Source organism: Orbicella faveolata, unplaced genomic scaffold, assembly GCF_042242905.1.
Source record: "Orbicella faveolata isolate gen_17 unplaced genomic scaffold, um_ofav_v1 contig_46, whole genome shotgun sequence".
Taxonomy (NCBI): domain Eukaryota; kingdom Metazoa; phylum Cnidaria; class Anthozoa; order Scleractinia; family Merulinidae; genus Orbicella; species Orbicella faveolata.
The window spans coordinates 20,774,002-20,798,701 of NW_028301576.1; the positions used below are offsets into that span (position 1 = coordinate 20,774,002).

The 24,700-nt window shown below is 38.0% G+C and overlaps 1 protein-coding gene and 4 long non-coding RNA genes across 7 annotated transcripts; 3 read left to right on the forward strand and 2 right to left on the reverse strand.

Moving 5' to 3' along the window:
* Positions 1-2,907: 2,907 nt before the first annotated feature.
* Positions 2,908-4,469, forward strand: LOC149098815 (uncharacterized). Of its 2 annotated transcripts, none has more exons than XR_016203497.1 (2): positions 2,908-3,874; positions 4,333-4,469. It is a non-coding gene; the product is annotated as an uncharacterized LOC149098815 (long non-coding RNA). The 2 variants fall into 2 exon arrangements; XR_016203496.1 differs by having other exon boundaries at positions 2,908-3,864.
* On the reverse strand, positions 4,176-5,472 carry LOC149098816 (uncharacterized). Its single transcript, XR_016203491.1, has 3 exons — positions 5,200-5,472; positions 5,004-5,118; positions 4,176-4,374 (listed from the first exon to the last, which is right to left on the reverse strand). It is a non-coding gene; the product is annotated as an uncharacterized LOC149098816 (long non-coding RNA).
* Positions 5,473-12,252: 6,780 nt separating this feature from the next.
* LOC149098817 (uncharacterized) lies at positions 12,253-13,778 on the forward strand. The gene is made up of 2 exons (XR_016203498.1): positions 12,253-13,410; positions 13,664-13,778. It is a non-coding gene; the product is annotated as an uncharacterized LOC149098817 (long non-coding RNA).
* A 544-nt stretch (positions 13,779-14,322) lies between these two features.
* On the reverse strand, positions 14,323-15,783 carry LOC149098818 (uncharacterized). 2 transcript variants are annotated; one of them, XR_016203493.1, is made up of 3 exons: positions 15,347-15,623; positions 15,151-15,265; positions 14,323-14,521 (listed from the first exon to the last, which is right to left on the reverse strand). It is a non-coding gene; the product is annotated as an uncharacterized LOC149098818 (long non-coding RNA). The 2 variants fall into 2 exon arrangements; XR_016203492.1 differs by having other exon boundaries at positions 15,151-15,783.
* Positions 15,784-19,929: 4,146 nt separating this feature from the next.
* On the forward strand, positions 19,930-22,787 carry LOC149098819 (uncharacterized). Its single transcript, XM_089277026.1, has one exon. The coding sequence runs from the start codon at positions 20,925-20,927 to the stop codon at positions 22,689-22,691; it is 1,767 nt and encodes a 588-aa protein (XP_089133152.1). The 5' UTR covers positions 19,930-20,924; the 3' UTR covers positions 22,692-22,787.
* Positions 22,788-24,700: the final 1,913 nt, after the last annotated feature.

Sequence of the window (24,700 nt, forward strand, 5' to 3'; positions counted from 1 at the left end):
GCAGGCAAACGTCCGGCCTGCAGAGTATGAAAGAATGTGATGAAATATCCTGCTGGAAGCACCTTTTTATACCGTGCACCACGTGTAATATGACTAGGTCGAAGCTTGACGTGTGCTACAACGTCGTAAAACGCTGATGTTCTTGATTCTCCAATCAGACTTGCGTTTGCAGCAAAGGGATATTTATGCGCACGTACAAAATCTGTGCAAAACAAATCTGCCCCCTTGGGGGGGGGGGGGGGCAGATTTGTTTTGCACAGATTTTGTGCCTATATATCCCGCCTATATTTTGGGCATTTATATCCCGTATCCTATTTATTTAATCATCAAAATCAACAATTTTCATACTCTATGTCCCGGGATATCTGTTCATAATGTTCCATATCTCATTATTTTTACCCCCAGGTATCCTGTATCCTGTATTTATCACTAAATAACTCGTGAGCCTGAAAACCCTTGGGAAAGAAGCTGGCGCGTGCACATTATCTGTAGGCAGGACAAGCATCCAGTGTGGTCGCTCATTGAAAGAAGTTACTTAAAGCTTCGAGTAAAAAGCTAAAGATCTTTAAAAACAGGCTTATTTGTCCCCAGGTTATTATTGTAAACTCTTATACGAACAGAGATAACGCTTGCGTTATTTGAAATATTTTTATAAGCTTTGTCTAGGTAATAAATGGTACGGAAAAGATTCTTTCTTGGGTGTTTCATCATTAAACATCGGTTGAGCAAAATCAAAATAATCGCGTGCAGTGATACTTGCCTCAAGAAAGCTATAGTAACGGGAAACATGTTATCAACGACTGAACGGGAGCAAATGTTAGGTGCGTTATAAAGGAAATACTAGACAATGGGTATGAGAATAACCAACCAGCTAATCTGTTCAATTTTAAGCTGAGTATTGTCTCTGTAGGGTACTATAATACACAGGCATGTTGTAAGAAAACGATTTTGCCTTTGCTTTATATGTTTGTGATATATATGTTATTTTCCGGCTTGGGGCTGGTTCATCAAGTGAAGAACTGTGACCGAGGCCTTGAAAATGCTGCCCGAGGCAGCAGGCGGAGATTAGCAATTTCGAGCTCGAAATCACAGCTTTTCACTATACGGACCGACCCTGAGCCGGCGAAAAGCACGTTTGTTTTTTGGCTGTTTTTTTTTTTTTTTTTTGTCTCAAGCTTAAGTGGTTTCGTTTTAGCCACTGTCTCTGAATCGGCTTACGTGCCGTCTACACACCATTCCTAAATAATCCTCGCAGCGTCTCACTTAGATACTAGACATCGCAAACGCATATAGGAAAGAACAGATACGTATCTTACAAACTGAAATTTTTTGCATTTAGTTCACCTCTTAACCAACCAATGATCAAAGCGGTAAACTCGACTGAAATTGACTTAGTTTTTATAATTTAAAATTGTACGCCTTGAGAAACACAAGATTACGCGCAATTACAGCGCTGAGCTACAAACAAATAAACAAACAACACTCGTTTGAATTTACTTACAATGACTTTTTTTGCCGTTTTAAAGTAAATAGAGATAACCTTGTGTGGATTGATCAACGATAAAAAGTGTGAAAACGGCAAAGGTAGGCAATTACCGCTAGTTTGCTCACGAACATTGATCAACACGACAAATTTCACCCGCCTTTTCTCGCCGTTTTAGGTGGCTCAAAACAGTTTCCAGCACTTAGATTTTGATGGGACATTATAACTACTCTTTATTACTTGATGCTACAATCATGGTACCACACGACCGCCCAATTATTTGTTAACACGTTGTAATCATTTTCGTAAATAGGTTGCCATAGCAACAGTATAACCTGGTTAAAAATAACGTAATTAGAGCTATAGGGGCGCATAATTCAAAAACGGCTGTTATACTATCAAGTTTAGATAAGTATGATGAGGGGCAACTTTTGGCAAAGTTTTAAAAAAATCTCTACATATAGGGTTCAGAGCTGTACGGGTCCGTAAATTATCCCCAAATTGGACCGTAAATGATCCCGGACCGGAAATGATCCCCATTTTGGACCGCAAATGATCCCGATCAAAAAATAAGGAATGGCATGGATGGTGGGATGGTGTGGATAGAGAATTGGCGCCGGACGTACGTGAATACCGATGTTTTTATTAAAGCCATCTTATAATTATAATGGCTTACAACTTGCTTTTTTTCATACTTTCGACTAAATTTTGTTGCTAACTACGATGTTATGAATATACCACTCAATCATCAAAACACGACTTGGCTTGCATTTCTTTGCAATTCTCAGTAAAATTATGATCAGTGCAGCATACGCTACATATCCTCCTTTGTTAAGCATTGATATTTCGGTGTTATAGTAAAATCACATTTTATCACCCATTAACGCCACTCGTCTAAAGTTTTAAACTAAAATCTAACCATGAAACAACTATTAAGGAAAGCGCTGTCACCTGAACAGACCCACAAGCCTACAACGCTTCATCACTCTGTAAAACACCTAGTGTGTAGCACTGGAAATTTGAACAAATTTATTTTGTAATTCTTCCTTGGCCGTATTTTGGCTTTAATTCCTCGGAAATGACTACTTGAGTATTCTAAGAAGCCAAAATTCCAAGCTATAGTTATGAAGTTCAGCTTAATGACCAAGCAAGGCCAAGGCTCGCACTTCGTTTTGACAAGTTAGCTGTTTGATAGACGTTTGATACTATCGCGACCAGGATTTCGGGAATTTTACAAGTATGTGTTTTTCTAAGACTTCTAATTCAATAGATCGTCTTCACGTGACGTGTTTTTATCCTCATCAGGCATAAGAGGCCGTATATTTATATCTGTTTACAATTAGTGTGCTTTGTTTGGAAACCAGAGCATTTTGAATTTCAGGGTTATGGAGGTTGCGTGACACAAGGCCACGATCGAGTTCAGTTTGTTGAAAAATATATACTTATCTCATGATTTTGAGCAGTTTTAGAAGTTAGAGCATTAGAAAAAGTCCTTATGTAAACAGTCCGGAATATCCCGATAAATTAGGACAGTCATGACGTCATGAAGCTATTGTTAGCAGGGAAAATGGCGGACCTTTTGTGCGGACCAAGAAAATATGTTGTTTCCAGTCTCGCATAGAGTCTGGCCAGCATTATCCAGGACTTTTTGCGACCAAACGTTGAGAAGGAGAATAAGCCGCCATTTTGGTAGTGGGAGAACGTTGACTGTCTTCTAATCATTGAGTTTTTGTGGTGTCAAGCGACGATGTCGACGCGATTTTGTGGCCAAATATTAAGGTTAGTAAAGTGTACGCGTTATTTTCTAGTATTCACGTATTTTTCATTGAGCTGTGTATATTTTTTACTGGTTCTAGTGTTGTTAAAGTTTCATCATGCCAAATTACACGGTTGTAAACAACTTCGATATTTTGTAAACTCTCTTTGAATTTGAGGCGTTACAAGTGTACCTGAACCGCTGTTGTTATAAGGCTTGAGTAATGCATCGTTCCTTCATTTTTATGACAGTTGTTTTCAATTTCTCTCTCTTAAGTACATGGAAGAGCATACTCGACTGCTCGAGGCACTTTGCCGAATTTTTGGGGAAAAAACAAAGGGAAAAGAGAGGAAATAAGACGTCGCTAAGTACGCAGACGAAATTAAACAAATTTGGGAGGTCTCTGTTTTGGTGGATTCACCGAATGTGCACCCCAGTTTTATCACTGGACAGCCAGCAGCCTGTTGAAAACCTCCTACAGCACAGAAGTGGCAGCGAAACAGACAAGCCAGGGGTAGTGCAGTGATTCCCTGTAAATGGATGCTATCAGTATCCCAAGGAATGGCACAAAGGGTAGAGAGATTGTTTGTGCTCATTTACCAGAGGTTGAGGGCCATGCAAACATGTAAGTTAAGGTTTGTAGGGGGCATTGTACTCTTTGTTTTGGCATTTTTCAAAAACTATACACACCGCAGCTGTTCCTAGTAGATGATGATTCTTTTCACCTCCCCGTGAAGCTTGAATGTACCAGAAAGTAATGTTTTTGTAAAATAATTGTTATGAACGCAAAGACTGAAAAGGTACGAGAGTTTAGAATGTAGTGTCGAGTGTTGAACATTACTAATTGTGAAACTAATGCAAAACATTAATTGGTTGTGAACGGGAAACATATCAGTTTGGTTAAGAATATGTAATAAAAAATACAAAACATAAGAGTTATCAGACCACTTGAGGGCAATCTCTTATTTAGTGAGACTAATGTGGTAACTACATTCAAAATAAATTCATATGTTAAAACGAAAAATACATTTGTAAAAATATTGACATCTGTAAGCAATGTAATAATCTTCTAAGTGCTTGTGATTTGTTTCAGGTCCTGCATTCTGCTAAGAGGCAAATTCAAGGTTGAGAGTACCTAAAGAGTGAATAAAATAAGATGGATTTCACTTTAAAGACTGAATTTGTTTTGTATACTTTAAATAAATATATAATAAAACCTTGGGACATGTGGATGGATTGTGAATGCTACCTTGTCAGCCTGTCCAGGAATTATATTTTGATATTTTTGGGTAAATAACTTGTGAAAGTCAGCAATTATATGTAAGTTTTCATAATTTAAATGTGAAAATCAGACATGATATCTTTTAGCACAGTAACAAATAGATACAAGAAATATTTGAAACAAATACCAAAATGGAGAAATTTCAGATTTACAAAGAATATATTAACAGAATTTTTGGCTATCCCTGCATCTGACAACACTAAAATTTTGGATACATTTTTTCTAGCTTAGTTTATTTTGTATAAAAGGACAAGAATTTCTCACTCGTATGCGTTATTGAAAATTCTGTTTTAATGATGATTTCATTTCCTCGATTAAGCCAAAACGTATAACATTTTGGACATCTACAATTTATCTTTGCTGGCATATAAGAACACGCGCGTGCTGTCGATTTCGGCCCGATAATCCCTAGATAAGAGGAAAGCCTCAATTCTCTATCAATCATTTCTGTGCTTAGAAAAATGCAGAGTAAAGATGCTTACCGATTGTACGGTCTCTTTCCAAAGAATGATAACAGCAGCTCGTCATACGTCGTCCGCATTGCGCTCTGTGGTGTTTCCTTCGGTCCGAAGATAATTGTTATCTGGGCAGAATTGTCTGTGACATGGCGCGAACACAAACTTTCCTTTTATTTTATAATTTGGACAGTATTTAACTCAATTCGAGATAAATATATACCTCCTGAAGGCCCGCATTCATGGCATTGGAAAGTATTCGCGACTCTCTTTGTCCGCCATCTTGAATCTCTTGGTTTGTTGTGAAACACAACACTCCAATCAAAACACGCATTCTCATTGGTTGAAACGTGAGTTTCGTGACATCACAGATGTCCTAATTTATTGGGACATTCCGGACTGGTAAATGCTTATTTGTTTAGTACTGATAATCAGTCGCCTAGAAAGCCAAAGTAAGTTCCAGATGTTTACACTATATTCGGCCGCCATATTGGTGTACCACGGATGTATATCAACATGGCGTTTTCTTACTGGGCTCCGTAAATTTCTGGGAAACATTTACGACGAATTTCTGAAGTTTGGGGAAATGCACTGGCCTACAACTTGGAGAAGTGTCTTATTTAGTTATCTTCTATAGCGTACATCACAATTTCTTAGCTTTTTCCATTGGTTGGATTTCGATTTATTATTCAAGTTATTATTATTATTATTATTATTATTATTATTATTATTTTATTGCGAGACAGTGAAAACGATCTGAACCGTTCGAAGAACAGAACAGCAACTTTGGAATATTTTTTTTTTATAAAAATGATAAAACATGTTTTTTAGTTCATAATTTTTGAATATGTTCTCACCTTCCTCTGATATAAATTCATGCCATTCCTTATTTTTTGATCGGGATCACTTGCGGTCCAATATGGGGATCATTTCCGGTCCGGGATCATTTGCGGTTTAATTTGGGGATCATTTGCGGTCCGGGATCATTTGCGGACCCGTACAGAGCCACCCTAAATTTATGAACTCTTAAGGTGGCTCTGAACCCTATGTGCATATTTAAAAAAAAAAACTTTGCCAAAAGTTGCGTCTTATCATGCTTATCAAAATTTGATAATATAAAAAAAATTTACTGTGCCGTTTTTGAATTATAAGCCCCTAAAGCTCTAACTTAGAGTGTTTTTAGCAGGTCATACTGTTGCTACGGTAACGTATTTTGCTACAAAAATGATAACAATGTATTCATTAGTGATTGGGCAGTTTTATGATACCATGATTGTAGCATCTAGTGTTGAAGAGTGGTTATAATCGCAAGTCAAAATCTACAGCTGGAAGTGTCGGAAACTGTTTTTAGCCACCTTAATACCTTGACCATGGTCAGAGATAGGAAAATCCGGACCTCGCTACAAATTAATCAAATAGCGTTACCCTGCCGTCTTGGAAAAAAAAATCTATATATATATATATATATATATATATATATATATATATATATATATATATATATATATATATATATATATATATGTTATTTGCCAGGGGGAGGTCCCTACGAAAAAAATATCTTTACCCAAGCGAGGTATTGAGTACAGCCCGACCTCGAAAGCCGACCAAAAGCTGTTTCAAAGCCCACAACAAAGTTCGCTCGAGGTGGACCGTCCAAACCCAGCAAATGACTTTTTTCATGTCGTTCTGCTCTTAATAAAATTAAACTGCTAACATTAATTGCAAAAGATTTTGAAATCGCGAAAATAGGCAGAGTAAAAAAAAAAATCTTAATCTTCCAAATTTAATTAGGCAAGATTTTGAAATCGCAAAGTTACATAGACAAAGGGTAAAAAAAGCCATTTAAAGGTAGACTTTCATTTAGTCTAAATCCATCTCTTTACTATTCCCGCAACATTCTAAGACGTGGAGGTCATCACGATCTGGTTGGATCGTCATTCTGTTTATATTCCGCGTTGCAGGCCTTTGGAACAAGATCAATACACATGCATACACGTTAAGGTTTCTTGTGTTGAGCTAGAGATTGCATACGCATATGTATTTCCACAAAAAAAAAAAGACGTGTCACTTTCTAATCTGTACGCGATGATAGAACGAGGCATGCCTAGTGCAGGTTCGTTTTGTATGCGCCAGCTATACATTCATGTAGCATAATTCTCTCTCGGCTTGGTTTACACTTTACAGTAATGTTACACGTATTTTTATTTATTTGCTTATTTATTTATTCATTATTTTTTCATTTTATTATTTTTTTTACTTTGTATGCGTTTGTACTTTTGTTTGTTTACATGAGCATTTCACGCAAAACATACATTATTTGTGTACACTGGTTTGTAGAACGAGATATACGTTGCACGCGTTCGTAGTTTCATTTGTGCCCATGAGGGTATCGCTTAACATGTATGACATGCCTAAAAGTATACTGGAGACTGCTTTCGTTCATAGAACGAGACATACATTGCATCATTTTATTTTTCATTTCTTTTGTTTTGGTTCAATAATGCGCGGTTTTATTTTGTTTGCACACGTGTTTCGCTTAGAACATATCATTAATTAAGTCGACTTCTTGAACAACAAATTTCGTCGAGTTGTTTCGGGTTATGACGACTCGACGTCTCTCCCTTCTTTCAGGCGAGAGAAGTGCACTTAAGATGATTCTTCTGGTGAGCATAGTAAGAGACTTCTTGCCTTGTAAAGTGTGTTATCTTCCGGTAAGGATAGCTTCACGTTTTTCAGGACATGATTTCTGCGAAGACGGCTCGACTATACATAGACACGACTCCACTCACTTAGAATGTATTAGACATTAGTGAAAGTGATTTCGAAAACTCCAAAAGTCTTAAGCTTTCAGTCACGTAGAGTAACGAAAAATAAAAATGCAAAACCGTTTTTTGTCCATTTGGAAAGTCTTGAAAACCCCCTCTATTACCAAGTTCAGTCCACTTGCGTCAGATAATATCTCTGAACACGATAAAATAAAGACTTTTTTTTCCCATCGAATTCTACGTCAAACTTTGACTAATGCATTTTTCGGCCTTAAAGATAAATCCAATCTGACTAGTTAACTCGTACTAAAATGCAGCTTTTCGTTCGTGTCCGAAAATAACAACAGCACTAAACACACTGTAAGAACTTTGGCAAAATTTTTAAGCTCCGTGCATGCGTGTCAGCTCGTGTTCCCACAGAACTTCTCGTTCTTGTACACTTCCACGCGTGTTGCTACAACCCGATAGGAACACTGAAACAGTCTTTCATTTTCTAAATAAAATAATCATAAAACCATTCAGTTTACCTATCATAGGGATTGTCCAACCTTTCGACAGGAAAATTCGGAAAATGCGGAACTATAATATTACAACTTGAACGATGTAATTAGAATTAAGCAGTTACTATTTGAAACGTTAATCGATATACTTACAGGACTCCCAAGTTCACCAAACCGGAGAAAACATTCTCTGTCAAATTCCGAATATTATTTCCCGATAAGTCTCTGCAATAGACAAAGAAACAAGTAAAACATGTCTAGCATGCATTAATTGTGAGATTAATAATACACTTTGTAGTATGATAATAAAGGCAAAGGCAAGTCTGCATACGAGCCAAGTGGCCCACCAGGCCGGAGCTTATCCCGTTTTCTGTCGCGTGAAGCGACTAGTAGTATTTCTACTCCCCCCCCCCCCCCTGGATGAGACGCTAGTCCATCGCAGGGTTACCCCCAGCATTAAGTTCGCCGGTACCCATTTATACCGTGCCTGGGTGAGCGAGGCACTGTGAGAGTAAAGTGTCTTGCACAGTAACACAACACAATGTCCCCGGCCAGTGCTCGAGCCCCGACCGCTCGATCCGGTGACGAGCGCACTAAACATGAGGTCACCGCGCCTCCCAGTATGATAATAAACTTAAATTTTATTAGAATCGATCGTACACCATACGTCGAACTTGCGACCGCCTTCACACCTCCCATACAACCTCTGCATTTACTCATTCCCGTTAGCACACATTTCCGTAGGCGGCCGTAGATAATTTAAGGTCTCACTATTTAGAGTTTTCTTTTGTTTTTAAGCTCCTGTAAGTCGACACCCGAAAGGAATTGGGCCTGACCATGAAAGATACTCATAACCATTTGTAAACTGCATCACTGCATTTTGTTACATTAAGAGTGTTAAGAGGGTATGGATGAGGAGTAGTGGTGCAAATCTCAGTTTTCAGTTAAAATGTTACTCATTTATTAGTTGTCAATAACATTTTGGCCCATTTGTCATTTGTCAGTTCAGTGAATGTTAATGACTAACTAAATACCTTGCATGGCTTAAACCTCTGCTATTTGACCCCTTTTAGAAAATAATACAGTGGGACCCCTATCAAACGGCCACCTCGAGAACAGAGGAAGAAAGTAAGTGTAGAAGAGTGGCCGTTATGGGGAGTTAGGGGTGTAATATGACACCCGTTTTATCGGGATGCAAAATTTCTTTTAAAAGAAGAGAAATGCTTACATTAACATAAAAATACGTGACACATTTTAAAAATATGTCATTAAAACAGAAACACCAAGAGATCAAAGAAAAGCAATACGGTGCAAGATTTGTGACCATTTACAATTAGAAAAATGGGTTTCGTATACACTGTTTGTCAGTCGCCGATGGTCTTGATTAATTTCGATTTTCCCTGACTCCTGAAGGGCGTGGCCTTCAATTGAGGAATATGTAACAGATAGTATGTGGGTCAAATTGGAAATGATTAATAGTAACCGACTTAAAAGAAAATTATCTTAATAGAGAACTGATAGTTTCGATCTAAAAACAATCTAAACAACTTTAACATGAAGCAGTTACAATTACATTTACAGTAGGTTACAGTAATAATATTTCCACTGAAAACAATACACATTTTCAATAAATTTCAAACGAATAACAATGTCTGAAGCTTTTTCTCAGTTTTTAGTCAATCTGACTACAAATGTCAGTTGTCAGTTGATTTTTTAAGCTATTTGTCAGTTGTCAGTTGTCAGTTATTATTATCAGTATCATTATCATTGACATTCCCCAAAATTGATGACAGCAGAGATTTTGGCTTTTAACACCATCTTTTTCGTCGATATTTTTTTGCCCGCCTTGTTGGCGTATTCCTTAATTTAGCAAGTTTTCAAATCATGATTGTAATTGATGCGACGCAAAAAATAATGGCTTTCTTGAAAAGCTACCGTTCCGCGAGTTTTACTGCTTTGTTCCTCTAATTGTTTAAGGAACAAACTTAGAAGACACCAATAGGAACTTGTTTTTAGTCCGAAATCAGTCCTAGGAACAACGATGTCTGAAATCGGAACAACGGGTTCCTTTTGTCTTAAACAAGAACACGAAGTTCCTTTTTTATTGCGAGTAAAGGGAACTCTTTGTTCCGTTTTTATCTTTTCAGGAACAAATGTTCCTTTTCGAATGGTTCCGATTTTGTCGAGTGTTCTCTTTTACACAATTCGTTCCCATTGACCAGCATAGTAAGTTCCGGAGTTCAATATTAAGGAACGATTGTTCCACTTTAGTCTTATCTTATTTGCAATTAGGAACGTGCTGTTCCTAATCGCTGCTTGTCGTTCCCAAATGTTTTAATTGGTCCCTTTCAAAAGCAATTTTGGTCCTTTTTTCTGCTGAAAGCATGGAAACAATAGTTTTGTTTCCAAACTGGAATTAGTTCCGCTTTAAGTTAAAGAGGAACTAGCATTCCGTTGTTTTATTTGAGTCACTTAATGGGAACGAGGGTTCCTATTTAGCGTTGGTGAACACGAACACAAGTTCCGAGGTTACTTTACCATTCTAACATGCGCGATCGAGGGCAAATTCAATTTCTAGCCTGGCTTGCCTGCTGCATGCTTAATCAGGTAAGGGCAGCTTGGGACAAGATGAGACCTGCCCCTTTGTTCCTTTGTTTGGTTTTATTGTGTGAGAAGCGGGCCAGATGGATAACAAGTCAGCTATTTATTATAAATACAGTAGTCTCGCGAGAAACTTCACATATCAGATATTAAAAGATGAACAAAAGAGGAGTGGAAATCGACTGGTCAAAGTTAGAAAACGCATCTCCTAAACCCAAACGACTTCACTTAGAAGAAGACGATTCTCATGGCCTTTTTCACTGTCCAGTGCAAGATTGCAATCATGATGGGTTTACAACGGCAAGAGGATGCAGAAAACACGCAAAGAACAAACATCGTTGGTACTTTTATTTCGACGAAAAGCCAGACATCACTCAGATTGAATCAGGCCAACAAAAAAGCAACAAAATGGAGGTCAGTGATCACAAGATTCCACCTGTTTTTTGGCTGTTTTTTTTTTTTTTTTTTTTGTCTCAAGCTTAAGTGGTTTCGTTTTAGCCACTGTCTCTGAATCGGCTTACGTGCCGTCTACACACCATTCCTAAATAATCCTCGCAGCGTGTCACTTAGATACTAGACATCGCAAACGCATATAGGAAAGAACAGATACGTATCTTACAAACTGAAATTTTTTGCATTTAGTTCACCTCTTAACCAACCAATGATCAAAGTGGTAAACTCGACTGAAATTGACTTAGTTTTTATAATTTAAAATTGTACGCCTTGAGAAACACAAGATTACGCGCAATTACAGCGCTGAGCTACAAACAAATAAACAAACAACACTCGTTTGAATTTACTTACAGTGACTTTTTTTGCCATTTTAAAGTAAATAGAGATAACCTTGTGTGGATTGATCAACGATAAAAAGTGTGAAAACGGCAAAGGTAGGCAATTACCGCTGGTTTGCTCACGAACATTGATCAACACGACAAATTTCACCCGCCTTTTCTCGCCGTTTTAGGTGGCTCAAAACAGTTTTCAGCACTTAGATTTTGATGGGACATTATAACTACTCTTTATTACTTGATGCTACAATCATGGTACCACACGACCGCCCAATTATTTGTTAACACGTTGTAATCATTTTCGTAAATAGGTTGCCATAGCAACAGTATAACCTGGTTAAAAATAACGTAATTAGAGCTATAGGGGCGCATAATTCAAAAACGGCTGTTATACTATCAAGTTTAGATAAGTATGATGAGAGGCAACTTTTGGCAAAGTTTTAAAAAAATCTCTACATATAGGGTTCAGAGCTGTACGGGTCCGTAAATGATCCCCAAATTGGACTGCAAATGATCCCGGACCGGAAATGATCCCCCTTTTGGACCGCAAATGATCCCGATCAAAAAATAAGGAATGGCATGGATGGTGGGATGGTGTGGATAGAGAATTGGCGCCGGACGTACGTGAATACCGATGTTTTTATTAAAGCCATCTTATAATTATAATGGCTGACAACTTGCTTTTTTTCATACTTTCGACTAAATTTTGTTGCTAACTACGATGTTATGAATATACCACTCAATCATCAAAACACGACTTGGCTTGCATTTCTTTGCAATTCTCAGTAAAATTATGATCAGTGCAGCATACGCTACATATCCTCCTTTGTTAAGCATTGATATTTCGGTGTTATAGTAAAATCACATTTTATCACCCATTAACGCCACTCGTCTAAAGTTTTAAACTAAAATCTAACCATGAAGCAACTATTAAGGAAAGCGCTGTCACCTGAACAGACCCACAAGCCTACAACGCTTCATCACTCTGTAAAACACCTAGTGTGTAGCACTGGAAATTTGAACAAATTTATTTTGTAATTCTTCCTTGGCCGTATTTTGGCTTTAATTCCTCGGAAATGACTACTTGAGTATTCTAAGAAGCCAAAATTCCAAGCTATAGTTATGAAGTTCAGCTTAATGACCAAGCAAGGCCAAGGCTCGCACTTCGTTTTGACAAGTTAGCTGTTTGATAGACGTTTGATACTATCGCGACCAGGATTTCGGGAATTTTACAAGTATGTGTTTTTCTAAGACTTCTAATTCAATAGATCGTCTTCACGTGACGTGTTTTTATCCTCATCAGGCATAAGAGGCCGTATATTTATATCTGTTTACAATTAGTGTGCTTTGTTTGGAAACCAGAGCATTTTGAATTTCAGGGTTATGGAGGTTGCGTGACACAAGGCCACGATCGAGTTCAGTTTGTTGAAAAATATATACTTATCTCATGATTTTGAGCAGTTTTAGAAGTTAGAGCATTAGGAAAAGTCCTTATGTAAACAGTCCGGATTATCCCGATAAATTAGGACAGTCATGACGTCATGAAGCTATTGTTAGCAGGGAAAATGGCGGACCTTTTGTGCGGACCAAGAAAATATGTTGTTTCCAGTCTCGCATAGAGTCTGGCCAGCATTATCCAGGACTTTTTGCGACCAAACGTTGAGAAGGAGAATAAGCCGCCATTTTGGTAGTGGGAGAACGTTGACTGTCTTCTAATCATTGAGTTTTTGTGGTGTCAAGCGACGATGTCGACGCGATTTTGTGGCCAAATATTAAGGTTAGTAAAGTGCACGCGTTATTTTCTAGTATTCACGTATTTTTCATTGAGCTGTGTATATTTTTTACTGGTTCTAGTGTTGTTAAAGTTTCATCATGCCAAATTACACGGTTGTAAACAACTTCGATATTTTGTAAACTCTCTTTGAATTTGAGGCGTTACAAGTGTACCTGAACCGCTGTTGTTATAAGGCTTGAGTAATGCATCGTTCCTTCATTTTTATGACAGTTGTTTTCAGTTTCTCTCTCTTAAGTACATGGAAGAGCATACTCGACTGCTCGAGGCACTTTGCCGAATTTTTGGGGAAAAAACAAAGGGAAAAGAGAGGAAATAAGACGTCGCTAAGTACGCGGACGAAATTAAACAAATTTGGGAGGTCTCTGTTTTGGTGGATTCACCGAATGTGCACCCCAGTTTTATCACTGGACAGCCAGCAGCCTGTTGAAAACCTCCTACAGCACAGAAGTGGCAGCGAAACAGACAGGCCAGGGGTAGTGCAGTGATTCCCTGTAAATGGATGCTATCAATATCCCAAGGAATGGTACAAAGGTAGAGAGATTGTTTGTGCTCATTTACCAGAGGTTGAGGGCCATGCAAACATGTAAGTTAAGGTTTGTAGGGGGCATTGTACTCTTTGTTTTGGCATTTTTCAAAAACTATACACACCGCAGCTGTTCCTAGTAGATGATGATTCTTTTCACCTCCCCGTGAAGCTTGAATGTACCAGAAAGTAATGTTTTTGTAAAATAATTTTTATGAACGCAAAGACTGAAAAGGTACGAGAGTTTAGAATGTAGTGTCGAGTGTTGAACATTACTAATTGTGAAACTAATGCAAAACATTAATTGGTTGTGAACAGGAAACATATCAGTTTGGTTAAGAATATGTAATAAAAAATACAAAACATAAGAGTTATCAGACCACTTGAGGGCAATCTCTTATTTAGTGAGACTAATGTGGTAACTACATTCAAAAAAAATTCATATGTTAAAACGAAAAATACATTTGTAAAAATATTGACATCTGTAAGCAATGTAATAATCTTCTAAGTGCTTGTGATTTGTTTCAGGTCCTGCATTCTGCTAAGAGGCAAATTCAAGGTTGAGAGTACCTAAAGAGTGAATAAAATAAGATGGATTTCACTTTAAAGACTGAATTTGTTTTGTATACTTTAAATAAATATATAATAAAACCTTGGGACATGTGGATGGATTGTGAATGCTACCTTGTCAGCCTGTCCAGGAATTATATTTTGATATTTTTGGGTAAATAACTTGTGAAAGTCAGCAATTATATGTAAGTTTTCATAATTTAAATGTGAAAATCAGACATGATATCTTTTAGCACAGTAACAAATAGATACAAGAAATATTTGAAACAAATACCAAAATGGAGAAATTTCAGATTTACAAAGAATATATTAACAGAATTTTTGGCTATCCCTGCATCTGACAACACTAAAATTTTGGATACATTTTTTCTAGCTTAGTTTATTTTGTATAAAAGGACAAGAATTTCTCACTCGTATGCGTTATTGAAAATTCTGTTTTAATGATGATTTCATTTCCTCGATTAAGCCAAAACGTATAACATTTTGGACATCTACAATTTATCTTTGCTGGCATATAAGAACACGCGCGTGCTGTCGATTTCGGCCCGATAATCCCTAGATAAGAGGAAAGCCTCAATTCTCTATCAATCATTTCTGTGCTTAGAAAAATGCAGAGTAAAGATGCTTACCGATTGTACGGTCTCTTTCCAAAGAATGATAACAGCAGCTCGTCATACGTCGTCCGCATTGCGCTCTGTGGTGTTTCCTTCGGTCCGAAGATAATTGTTATCTGGGCAGAATTGTCTGTGACATGGCGCGAACACAAACTTTCCTTTTATTTTATAATTTGGACAGTATTTAACTCAATTCGAGATAAATATATACCTCCTGAAGGCCCGCATTCATGGCATTGGAAAGTATTCGCGACTCTCTTTGTCCGCCATCTTGAATCTCTTGGTTTGTTGTGAAACACAACACTCCAATCAAAACACGCATTCTCATTGGTTGAAACGTGAGTTTCGTGACATCACAGATGTCCTAATTTATTGGGACATTCCGGACTGGTAAATGCTTATTTGTTTAGTACTGATAATCAGTCGCCTAGAAAGCCAAAGTAAGTTCCAGATGTTTACACTATATTCGGCCGCCATATTGGTGTACCACGGATGTATATCAACATGGCGTTTTCTTACTGGGCTCCGTAAATTTCTGGGAAACATTTACGACGAATTTCTGAAGTTTGGGGAAATGCACTGGCCTACAACTTGGAGAAGTGTCTTATTTAGTTATCTTCTATAGCGTACATCACAATTTCTTAGCTTTTTCCATTGGTTGGATTTCGATTTTTTATTATTATTATTATTATTATTATTATTATTATTTTATTGCGAGACAGTGAAAACGATCTGAACCGTTCGAAGAACAGAACAGCAACTGTGGAATATTTTTTTTTTATAAAAATGATAAAACATGTTTTTTAGTTCATAATTTTTGAATATGTTCTCACCTTCCTCTGATATAAATCCATGCCATTCCTTATTTTTTGATCGGGATCACTTGCGGTCCAATATGGGGATCATTTCCGGTCCGGGATCATTTGCGGTCCGGGATCATTTGCGGACCCGTACAGTGCCACCCTAAATTTATGAACTCTAAAGCTCTAACTTAGAGTGTTTTTAGCAGGTCATACTGTTGCTACGGTAACGTATTTTGCTACAAAAATGATAACAATGTATTCATTAATGATTGGGCAGTTTTATGATACCATTATTGTAGCATCTAGTGTTGAAGAGTGGTTATAATCGCAAGTCAAAATCTACAGCTGGAAGTGTCGGAAACTGCTTTTAGCCACCTTAATACCTTGACCATGGTCAGAGATACGAAAATCCGGACCTCGCTACAAATTAATCAAATAGCGTTACCCTGCCCTCTTGGAAAAAAAATCAATATATATATATATGTTATTTGCCAGGGGGAGGTCCCTACGAAAAAAATATCTTTACCCGAGCGAGGTCTTGAGTACAGCCCGACCTCGAAAGCCGACCAAAAGCTGTTTCAAAGCCCACAACAAAGTTCGCTCGAGGTGGACCGTCCAAACCCAGCAAATGACTTTTTTCATGTCGTTCTGCTCTTAATAAAATTAAACTGCTAACATTAATTGCAAAAGATTTTGAAATCGCGAAAATAGGCAGAGTAAAAAAAAAAAATCTTAATCTTCCAAATTTAATTAGGCAAGATTTTGAAATCGCAAAGTTACATAGACAAAGGGTGAAAAAAGCCATTTAAAGGTAGACTTTCATTTAGTCTAAATCCATCTCTTTACTATTCCCGCAACATTCTAAGACGTGGAGGTCATCACGATCTGGTTGGATCGTCATCCTGTTTATATTCCGCGTTGCAGGCCTTTGGAACAAGATCAATACACATGCATACACGTTAAGGTTTCTTGTGTTGAGCTAGAGATTGCATACGCATATGTATTTCCACAAAAAAAAAAAAGACGTGTCACTTTCTAATCTGTACGCGATGATAGAACGAGGCATGCCTAGTGCAGGTTCGTTTTGTATGCGCCAGCTATACATTCATGTAGCATAATTCTCTCTCGGCTTGGTTTACACTTTACAGTAATGTTACACGTATTTTTATTTATTTGCTTATTTATTTATTCATTATTTTTTCATTTTATTATTTTTTTTACTTTGTATGCGTTTGTACTTTTGTTTGTTTACATGAGCATTTCACGCAAAACATACATTATTTGTGTACACTGGTTTGTAGAACGAGATATACGTTGCACGCGTTCGTAGTTTCATTTGTGCCCATGAGGGTATCGCTTAACATGTATGACATGCCTAAAAGTATACTGGAGACTGCTTTCGTTCATAGAACGAGACATACATTGCATCATTTTATTTTTCATTTCTTTTGTTTTGGTTCAATAATGCGCGGTTTTATTTTGTTTGCACACGTGTTTCGCTTAGAACATATCATTAATTAAGTCGACTTCTTGAACAACAAATTTCGTCGAGTTGTTTCGGGTTATGACGACTCGACGTCTCTCCCTTCTTTCAGGCGAGAGAAGTGCACTTAAGATGATTCTTCTGGTGAGCATAGTAAGAGACTTCTTGCCTTGTAAAGTGTGTTATCTTCCGGTAAGGATAGCTTCACGTTTTTCAGGACATGATTTCTGCGAAGACGGCTCGACTATACATAGACACGACTCCACTCACTTAGAATGTATTAGACATTAGTGAAAGTGATTTCGAAAACTCCAAAAGTCTTAAGCTTTCAGTCACGTAGAGTAACGAAAAATAAAAATGCAAAACCGTTTTTTGTCCATTTGGAAAGTCTTGAAAACCCCCTCTATTACCAAGTTCAGTCCACTTGCGTCAGATAATATCTCTGAACACGATAAAATAAAGACTTTTTTTTCCCATCGAATTCTACGTCAAACTTTGACTAATGCATTTTTCGGCCTTAAAGATAAATCCAATCTGACTAGTTAACTCGTACTAAAATGCAGCTTTTCGTTCGTGTCCGAAAATAACAACAGCACTAAACACACTGTAAGAACTTTGGCAAAATTTTTAAGCTCCGTGCATGCGTGTCAGCTCGTGTTCCCACAGAACTTCTCGTTCTTGTACACTTCCACGCGTGTTGCTACAACCCGATAGGAACACTGAAACAGTCTTTCATTTTCTAAATAAAATAATCATAAAACCATTCAGTTTACCTATCATAGGGATTGTCCAACCTTTCGACAGGAAAATTCGGAAAATGCGGAACTATAATATTACAACTTGAACGATGTAATTAGAATTAAGCAGTTACTATTTGAAACGTTAATCGATATACTTACAGGACTCCCAAGTTCACCAAACCGGAGAAAACATTCTCTGTCAAATTCCGAATATTATTTCCCGATAAGTCTCTGCAATAGACAAAGAAACAAGTAAAACATGTCTAGCATGCATTAATTGTGAGATTAATAATACACTTTGTAGTATGATAATAAAGGCAAAGGCAAGTCTGCATACGAGCCAAGTGGCCCACCAGGCCGGAGCTTATCCCGTTTTCTGTCGCGTGAAGCGACTAGTAGTATTTCTACTCCCCCCCCCCCCCCTGGATGAGACGCTAGTCCATCGCAGGGTTACCCCCAGCATTAAGTTCGCCGGTACCCATTTATACCGTGCCTGGGTGAGCGAGGCACTGTGAGAGTAAAGTGTCTTGCACAGTAACACAACACAATGTCCCCGGCCAGTGCTCGAGCCCCGACCGCTCGATCCGGTGACGAGCGCACTAAACATGAGGTCACCGCGCCTCCCAGTATGATAATAAACTTAAATTTTATTAGAATCGATCGTACACCATACGTCGAACTTGCGACCGCCTTCACACCTCCCATACAACCTCTGCATTTACTCATTCCCGTTAGCACACATTTCCGTAGGCGGCCGTAGATAATTTAAGGTCTCACTATTTAGAGTTTTCTTTTGTTTTTAAGCTCCTGTAAGTCGACACCCGAAAGGAATTGGGCCTGACCATGAAAGATACTCATAACCATTTGTAAACTGCATCACTGCATTTTGTTACATTAAGAGTGTTAAGAGGGTATGGATGAGGAGTAGTGGTGCAAATCTCAGTTTTCAGTTAAAATGTTACTCATTTATTAGTTGTCAATAACATTTTGGCCCATTTGTCATTTGTCAGTTCAGTGAATGTTAATGACTAACTAAATACCTTGCATGGCTTAAACCTCTGCTATTTGACCCCTTTTAGAAAATAATACAGTGGGACCCCTATCAAACGGCCACCTCGAGAACAGAGGAAGAAAGTAAGTGTAGAAGAGTGGCCGTTATGGGGAGTTAGGGGTGTAATATGACACCCGTTTTATCGGGATGCAAAATTTCTTTTAAAAGAAGAGAAATGCTTACATTAACATAAAAATACGTGACACATTTTAAAAATATGTCATTAAAACAGAAACACCAAGAGATCAAAGAAAAGCAATACGGTGCAAGATTTGTGACCATTTACAATTAGAAAAATGGGTTTCGTATACACTGTTTGTCAGTCGCCGATGGTCTTGATTAATTTCGATTTTCCCTGACTCCTGAAGGGCGTGGCCTTCAATTGAGGAATATGTAACAGATAGTATGTGGGTCAAATTGGAAATGATTAATAGTAACCGACTTAAAAGAAAATTATCTTAATAGAGAACTGATAGTTTCGATCTAAAAACAATCTAAACAACTTTAACATGAAGCAGTTACAATTACATTTACAGTAGGTTACAGTAATAATATTTCCACTGAAAACAATACACATTTTCAATAAATTTCAAACGAATAACAATGTCTGAAGCTTTTTCTCAGTTTTTAGTCAATCTGACTACAAATGTCAGTTGTCAGTTGATTTTTTAAGCTATTTGTCAGTTGTCAGTTGTCAGTTATTATTATCAGTATCATTATCATTGACATTCCCCAAAATTGATGACAGCAGAGATTTTGGCTTTTAACACCATCTTTTTCGTCGATATTTTTTTGCCCGCCTTGTTGGCGTATTCCTTAATTTAGCAAGTTTTCAAATCATGATTGTAATTGATGCGACGCAAAAAATAATGGCTTTCTTGAAAAGCTACCGTTCCGCGAGTTTTACTGCTTTGTTCCTCTAATTGTTTAAGGAACAAACTTAGAAGACACCAATAGGAACTTGTTTTTAGTCCGAAATCAGTCCTAGGAACAACGATGTCTGAAATCGGAACAACGGGTTCCTTTTGTCTTAAACAAGAACACGAAGTTCCTTTTTTATTGCGAGTAAAGGGAACTCTTTGTTCCGTTTTTATCTTTTCAGGAACAAATGTTCCTTTTCGAATGGTTCCGATTTTGTCGAGTGTTCTCTTTTACACAATTCGTTCCCATTGACCAGCATAGTAAGTTCCGGAGTTCAATATTAAGGAACGATTGTTCCACTTTAGTCTTATCTTATTTGCAATTAGGAACGTGCTGTTCCTAATCGCTGCTTGTCGTTCCCAAATGTTTTAATTGGTCCCTTTCAAAAGCAATTTTGGTCCTTTTTTCTGCTGAAAGCATGGAAACAATAGTTTTGTTTCCAAACTGGAATTAGTTCCGCTTTAAGTTAAAGAGGAACTAGCATTCCGTTGTTTTATTTGAGTCACTTAATGGGAACGAGGGTTCCTATTTAGCGTTGGTGAACACGAACACAAGTTCCGAGGTTACTTTACCATTCTAACATGCGCGATCGAGGGCAAATTCAATTTCTAGCCTGGCTTGCCTGCTGCATGCTTAATCAGGTAAGGGCAGCTTGGGACAAGATGAGACCTGCCCCTTTGTTCCTTTGTTTGGTTTTATTGTGTGAGAAGCGGGCCAGATGGATAACAAGTCAGCTATTTATTATAAATACAGTAGTCTCGCGAGAAACTTCACATATCAGATATTAAAAGATGAACAAAAGAGGAGTGGAAATCGACTGGTCAAAGTTAGAAAACGCATCTCCTAAACCCAAACGACTTCACTTAGAAGAAGACGATTCTCATGGCCTTTTTCACTGTCCAGTGCAAGATTGCAATCATGATGGGTTTACAACGGCAAGAGGATGCAGAAAACACGCAAAGAACAAACATCGTTGGTACTTTTATTTCGACGAAAAGCCAGACATCACTCAGATTGAATCAGGCCAACAAAAAAGCAACAAAATGGAGGTCAGTGATCACAAGATTCCACCTAAATCTAGAAGAGTTGTCTCTTTTGCCATGTCAAGTGAAATCGCACAAGATTTCTTGTCCTGGCTCACCGGCAGTGGCGGAGGTTGTAATAGTGATCGGCAAGCGCACCAAATTGTCAGCAAGTGTTTGAAGTTTCTTAAATTCTGTTGCGAAGAAGAGGAGGATCTTACATTTGAAATCGTTGACTTTAGTCTATGTTCGCCCAATCTACTTTTCAAATTTGTTGACATGATGCAAGACGAGTGGAATCTCGGGCACGCAGGGCGCATAGGCTATTTGGACGCCATTGCAGAATTAGGGGATTTCAGAAAAGTCAATGGAGCTTCGGAATCGGTATTAAGAGGATTATCTTCCACAGAGCTGTACTTAAAACGAGTCCGCAAGACCGTCTCCAAGATGATGCGATTACAATGGACGAGCGAACTCGATATCGAAGCCTTAGAAGCCAAGGGACACTGGGCTACGCTAGAAGAGCTCTTGGAAGTCGTAGGGCGTTATTTGCCGCGCTACGAAAGCGTGCTAAAATCATGCAAGGATGATCCAGGTACAATATCCCCACTAGACTTATCGTTTGCTACCAAATTTCTCGCCGTATATTTGTTTATCAAGGTCAAAGGATCGCGCCCGATGACATATCAATATTTAACTGTTGAGATGGTGAACAACGCTAAAACCAACGGCGGATTTGTCGACCAGAAAATGTTCAAAACAGCAGGAAAGTTTGGCTTCGATTCTCTTTACCTGACTGAGACTAGCATGCAAGTGTTAGATGGCTACATCAATCATATACGCCCTCTGCTCAAGCCGAACTGTGATTGTGTTTTAGTGACGAGAAATGGAGGACAACACAACAAGCTAGGAGAACTAATGAGTAAACTTGTCTTCGATGCAACAGGCAAGTACGTTCATCCGACTCGCTATCGACAAATAGTCGAGACCGCAAGCTGCAGGCAACTTAGTAGCAGCGCGCAAAGCACAATATCCGAGGATCAGAAACACAGCTCTGTCGTGGCAAGGGTTCACTATCAAAAGCAACGATCGCGTGACGTCGCTAGTAAGGCACACAAATGTTTGAAAGAATTGCACGGTGACAGGGGAACAGAATTAGAAATGGAAGTGCGCTCGAGGCTTTCAGACCTGTCAAGCTCTTCGCAAGATCAAAATGCTGACAATAGTGACACTCCTTCTACCGACGAGGTCGAAGTGATCACGAAAAAACAACCCGAGCGTCTAGCAGGCGTGCCGAGACTAACACGCGAAGATGCTTTCAGGCCGAACGAAATTGGCGCGAGAAGAAAAAATGTGATGTTCTCTCCTGAAGAAGACAAATACCTAAAAGCTGGACTTAAAAAACACGGCTTCGGTCAATGGCAAGCGATCCTAAGAGACCCCGAATTTCGTTTTCAAAAGGTTAGGACAGCCAACTCTCTGCTGAGCCGGGCGGCAAGAAAATTCGGTTCACCTTCTAAATTATACGACCGATAAAAGGACTTTGAAAAAAAAAATCGTGGTGTGCTCTAGTTATCATTGGAACAAAACCAACTCAAACTGATATTATCCTCTTGAAATAGAAACAAGAAATGTTTTATAACGGCGTACTTTTCACCGAATTAACAACGGATAGATTCCAGTTATTACGATATTGTGAGTGTCGCAACTAATTTATGGGAGATTGTAGATAGTTTAATTAGTGGTACTGTTGGACTACTCTCGAACATTCACACAGGTATTTGTCTTTATTGAAGTTCTGATCACGAGGAAAATCAAACTCTTCTCACTGAGAAAATCGCTTGAAATTGATTCACGCAAGCTCTTGGCTTCATTCCAGTTCTGATACATTATTACAAAATGGAACTACTTCTGACTGGGAAAACAATAGATCAGTCTTTTCCACGACAAAGCTTTTCACTGATTCCCTGCGGAGGCTAAACCTTGACCTTTTGGCGAACACATTAGTCCGTACCGCGTAATCAAGCAACCAGATAGCATTTTTAACGTATTAAATCAACGGCTTTCTTTACGGCAAAAATACTCCAGATATATATTACTTTGTCCTTTTTATCTTCATTCAAAGCGTTTCTGCACCACAGGGTTTCCGATTTTTCGAATGCAACTAGTGTAGAAATCTAAAGGATGTTTTAAAGCATTTCCACATCTTAAATTCGATAAATATGTCAATTCTCTATGTAAACCGGAAAATCCGTCTTTTCCATCTCCAAAAAGAGAATAGATTGATGCTTGGGAACTTGCAGTATGGAGTGACTGCTCATAAAATCAGTCTGCAAGACATTTAGATTTGATGGTGGAAAGGACGGATTTTCCGGATCTCCCGGAGAACTGACTTACAGTAATAAGGGGAAGTAATATAATACTTCTCTTTTTTACTGTAAGTATACTTACAGTAAAAAAAGGAAGTATTATATTACTTCCCTTAATTACTGTAAGTCAGTTCTCCGGGAAATCCGGAAAATCCGTGTTTTCCAACTTCAGAAAGCAGAGTAGATTAATGCTTGGCAACTTACAGTATGAATTGACTGTTCATGAAATCATTCATGCAAGACACTTACATTTGACAGTGGAAACCACGGATTTTCCGGATATCCCGGGAAACTGACTTACAGTAATACTTCCCTTTTTACTGTAAGTATACTTACAGATATAAAGAGTAGTATTATATTACTTCCCTTAATTACTGTAAGTCAGTTCTCCGGGAAATCCGGGAAATCCGTCTTTTCCGACTTCAAAAAATAAAAGAGTTGATTGATGCTTGGGAACTTGCAAGATAACTTCTAATAGTAATCTTTTTTGATTGATGGCGGAAAAGATGGATTTCTCGGAATGACGGAAATCAAAGTGAACCTTTCAAGTTTACATTAAGAGGAACATTCGGGCTTCTTTTTTGCGTTCCCTTAACACAGATGGCGAAGCACAAAGTAATGCTCTTAAAAATGGGTTGCAAGTTAAATTTATTTCAGAAACTGTTAAAATCTCATGTTTACCTTCTCCTTAGATAGACAACAGGGTTGAAGCCAGAATCAAATGGCTAATTGCCAAGATGAAGATCAAACTTTGTAAGGGAACAACAGTTTTGGGAAACGATCATTAACATTAGCATTATCATTATTATTATTATTATCATCATCATGATTATTATTATTATTATTATTATTATTATGGCCATTTGTCAGTTGTCAGTTAACTCCATCCAGAGCCTCTGTTAATGTTTATGCTGGCTGCAATTATGATTTTTTCCTCTAAATTCCAAAGGGCCACTCCTGATACTGTAGTATACAGTGCTGTGTAGACGTCATCGCCATTATCGTGACATTGCATAGGGATATCAAAGTAATGTTACATGTTTTTTTTGTTTTGTTTTTTGTTTTTTGTTTTTTTTTTCTCTCTCTCTTTACAATCCAAACTTCTTTTATTGCTAACTGGGTAAGCTCCCAAAGGTAAGCCGCTATATGTATCCTTTATACCTCAGATGGCTGCTT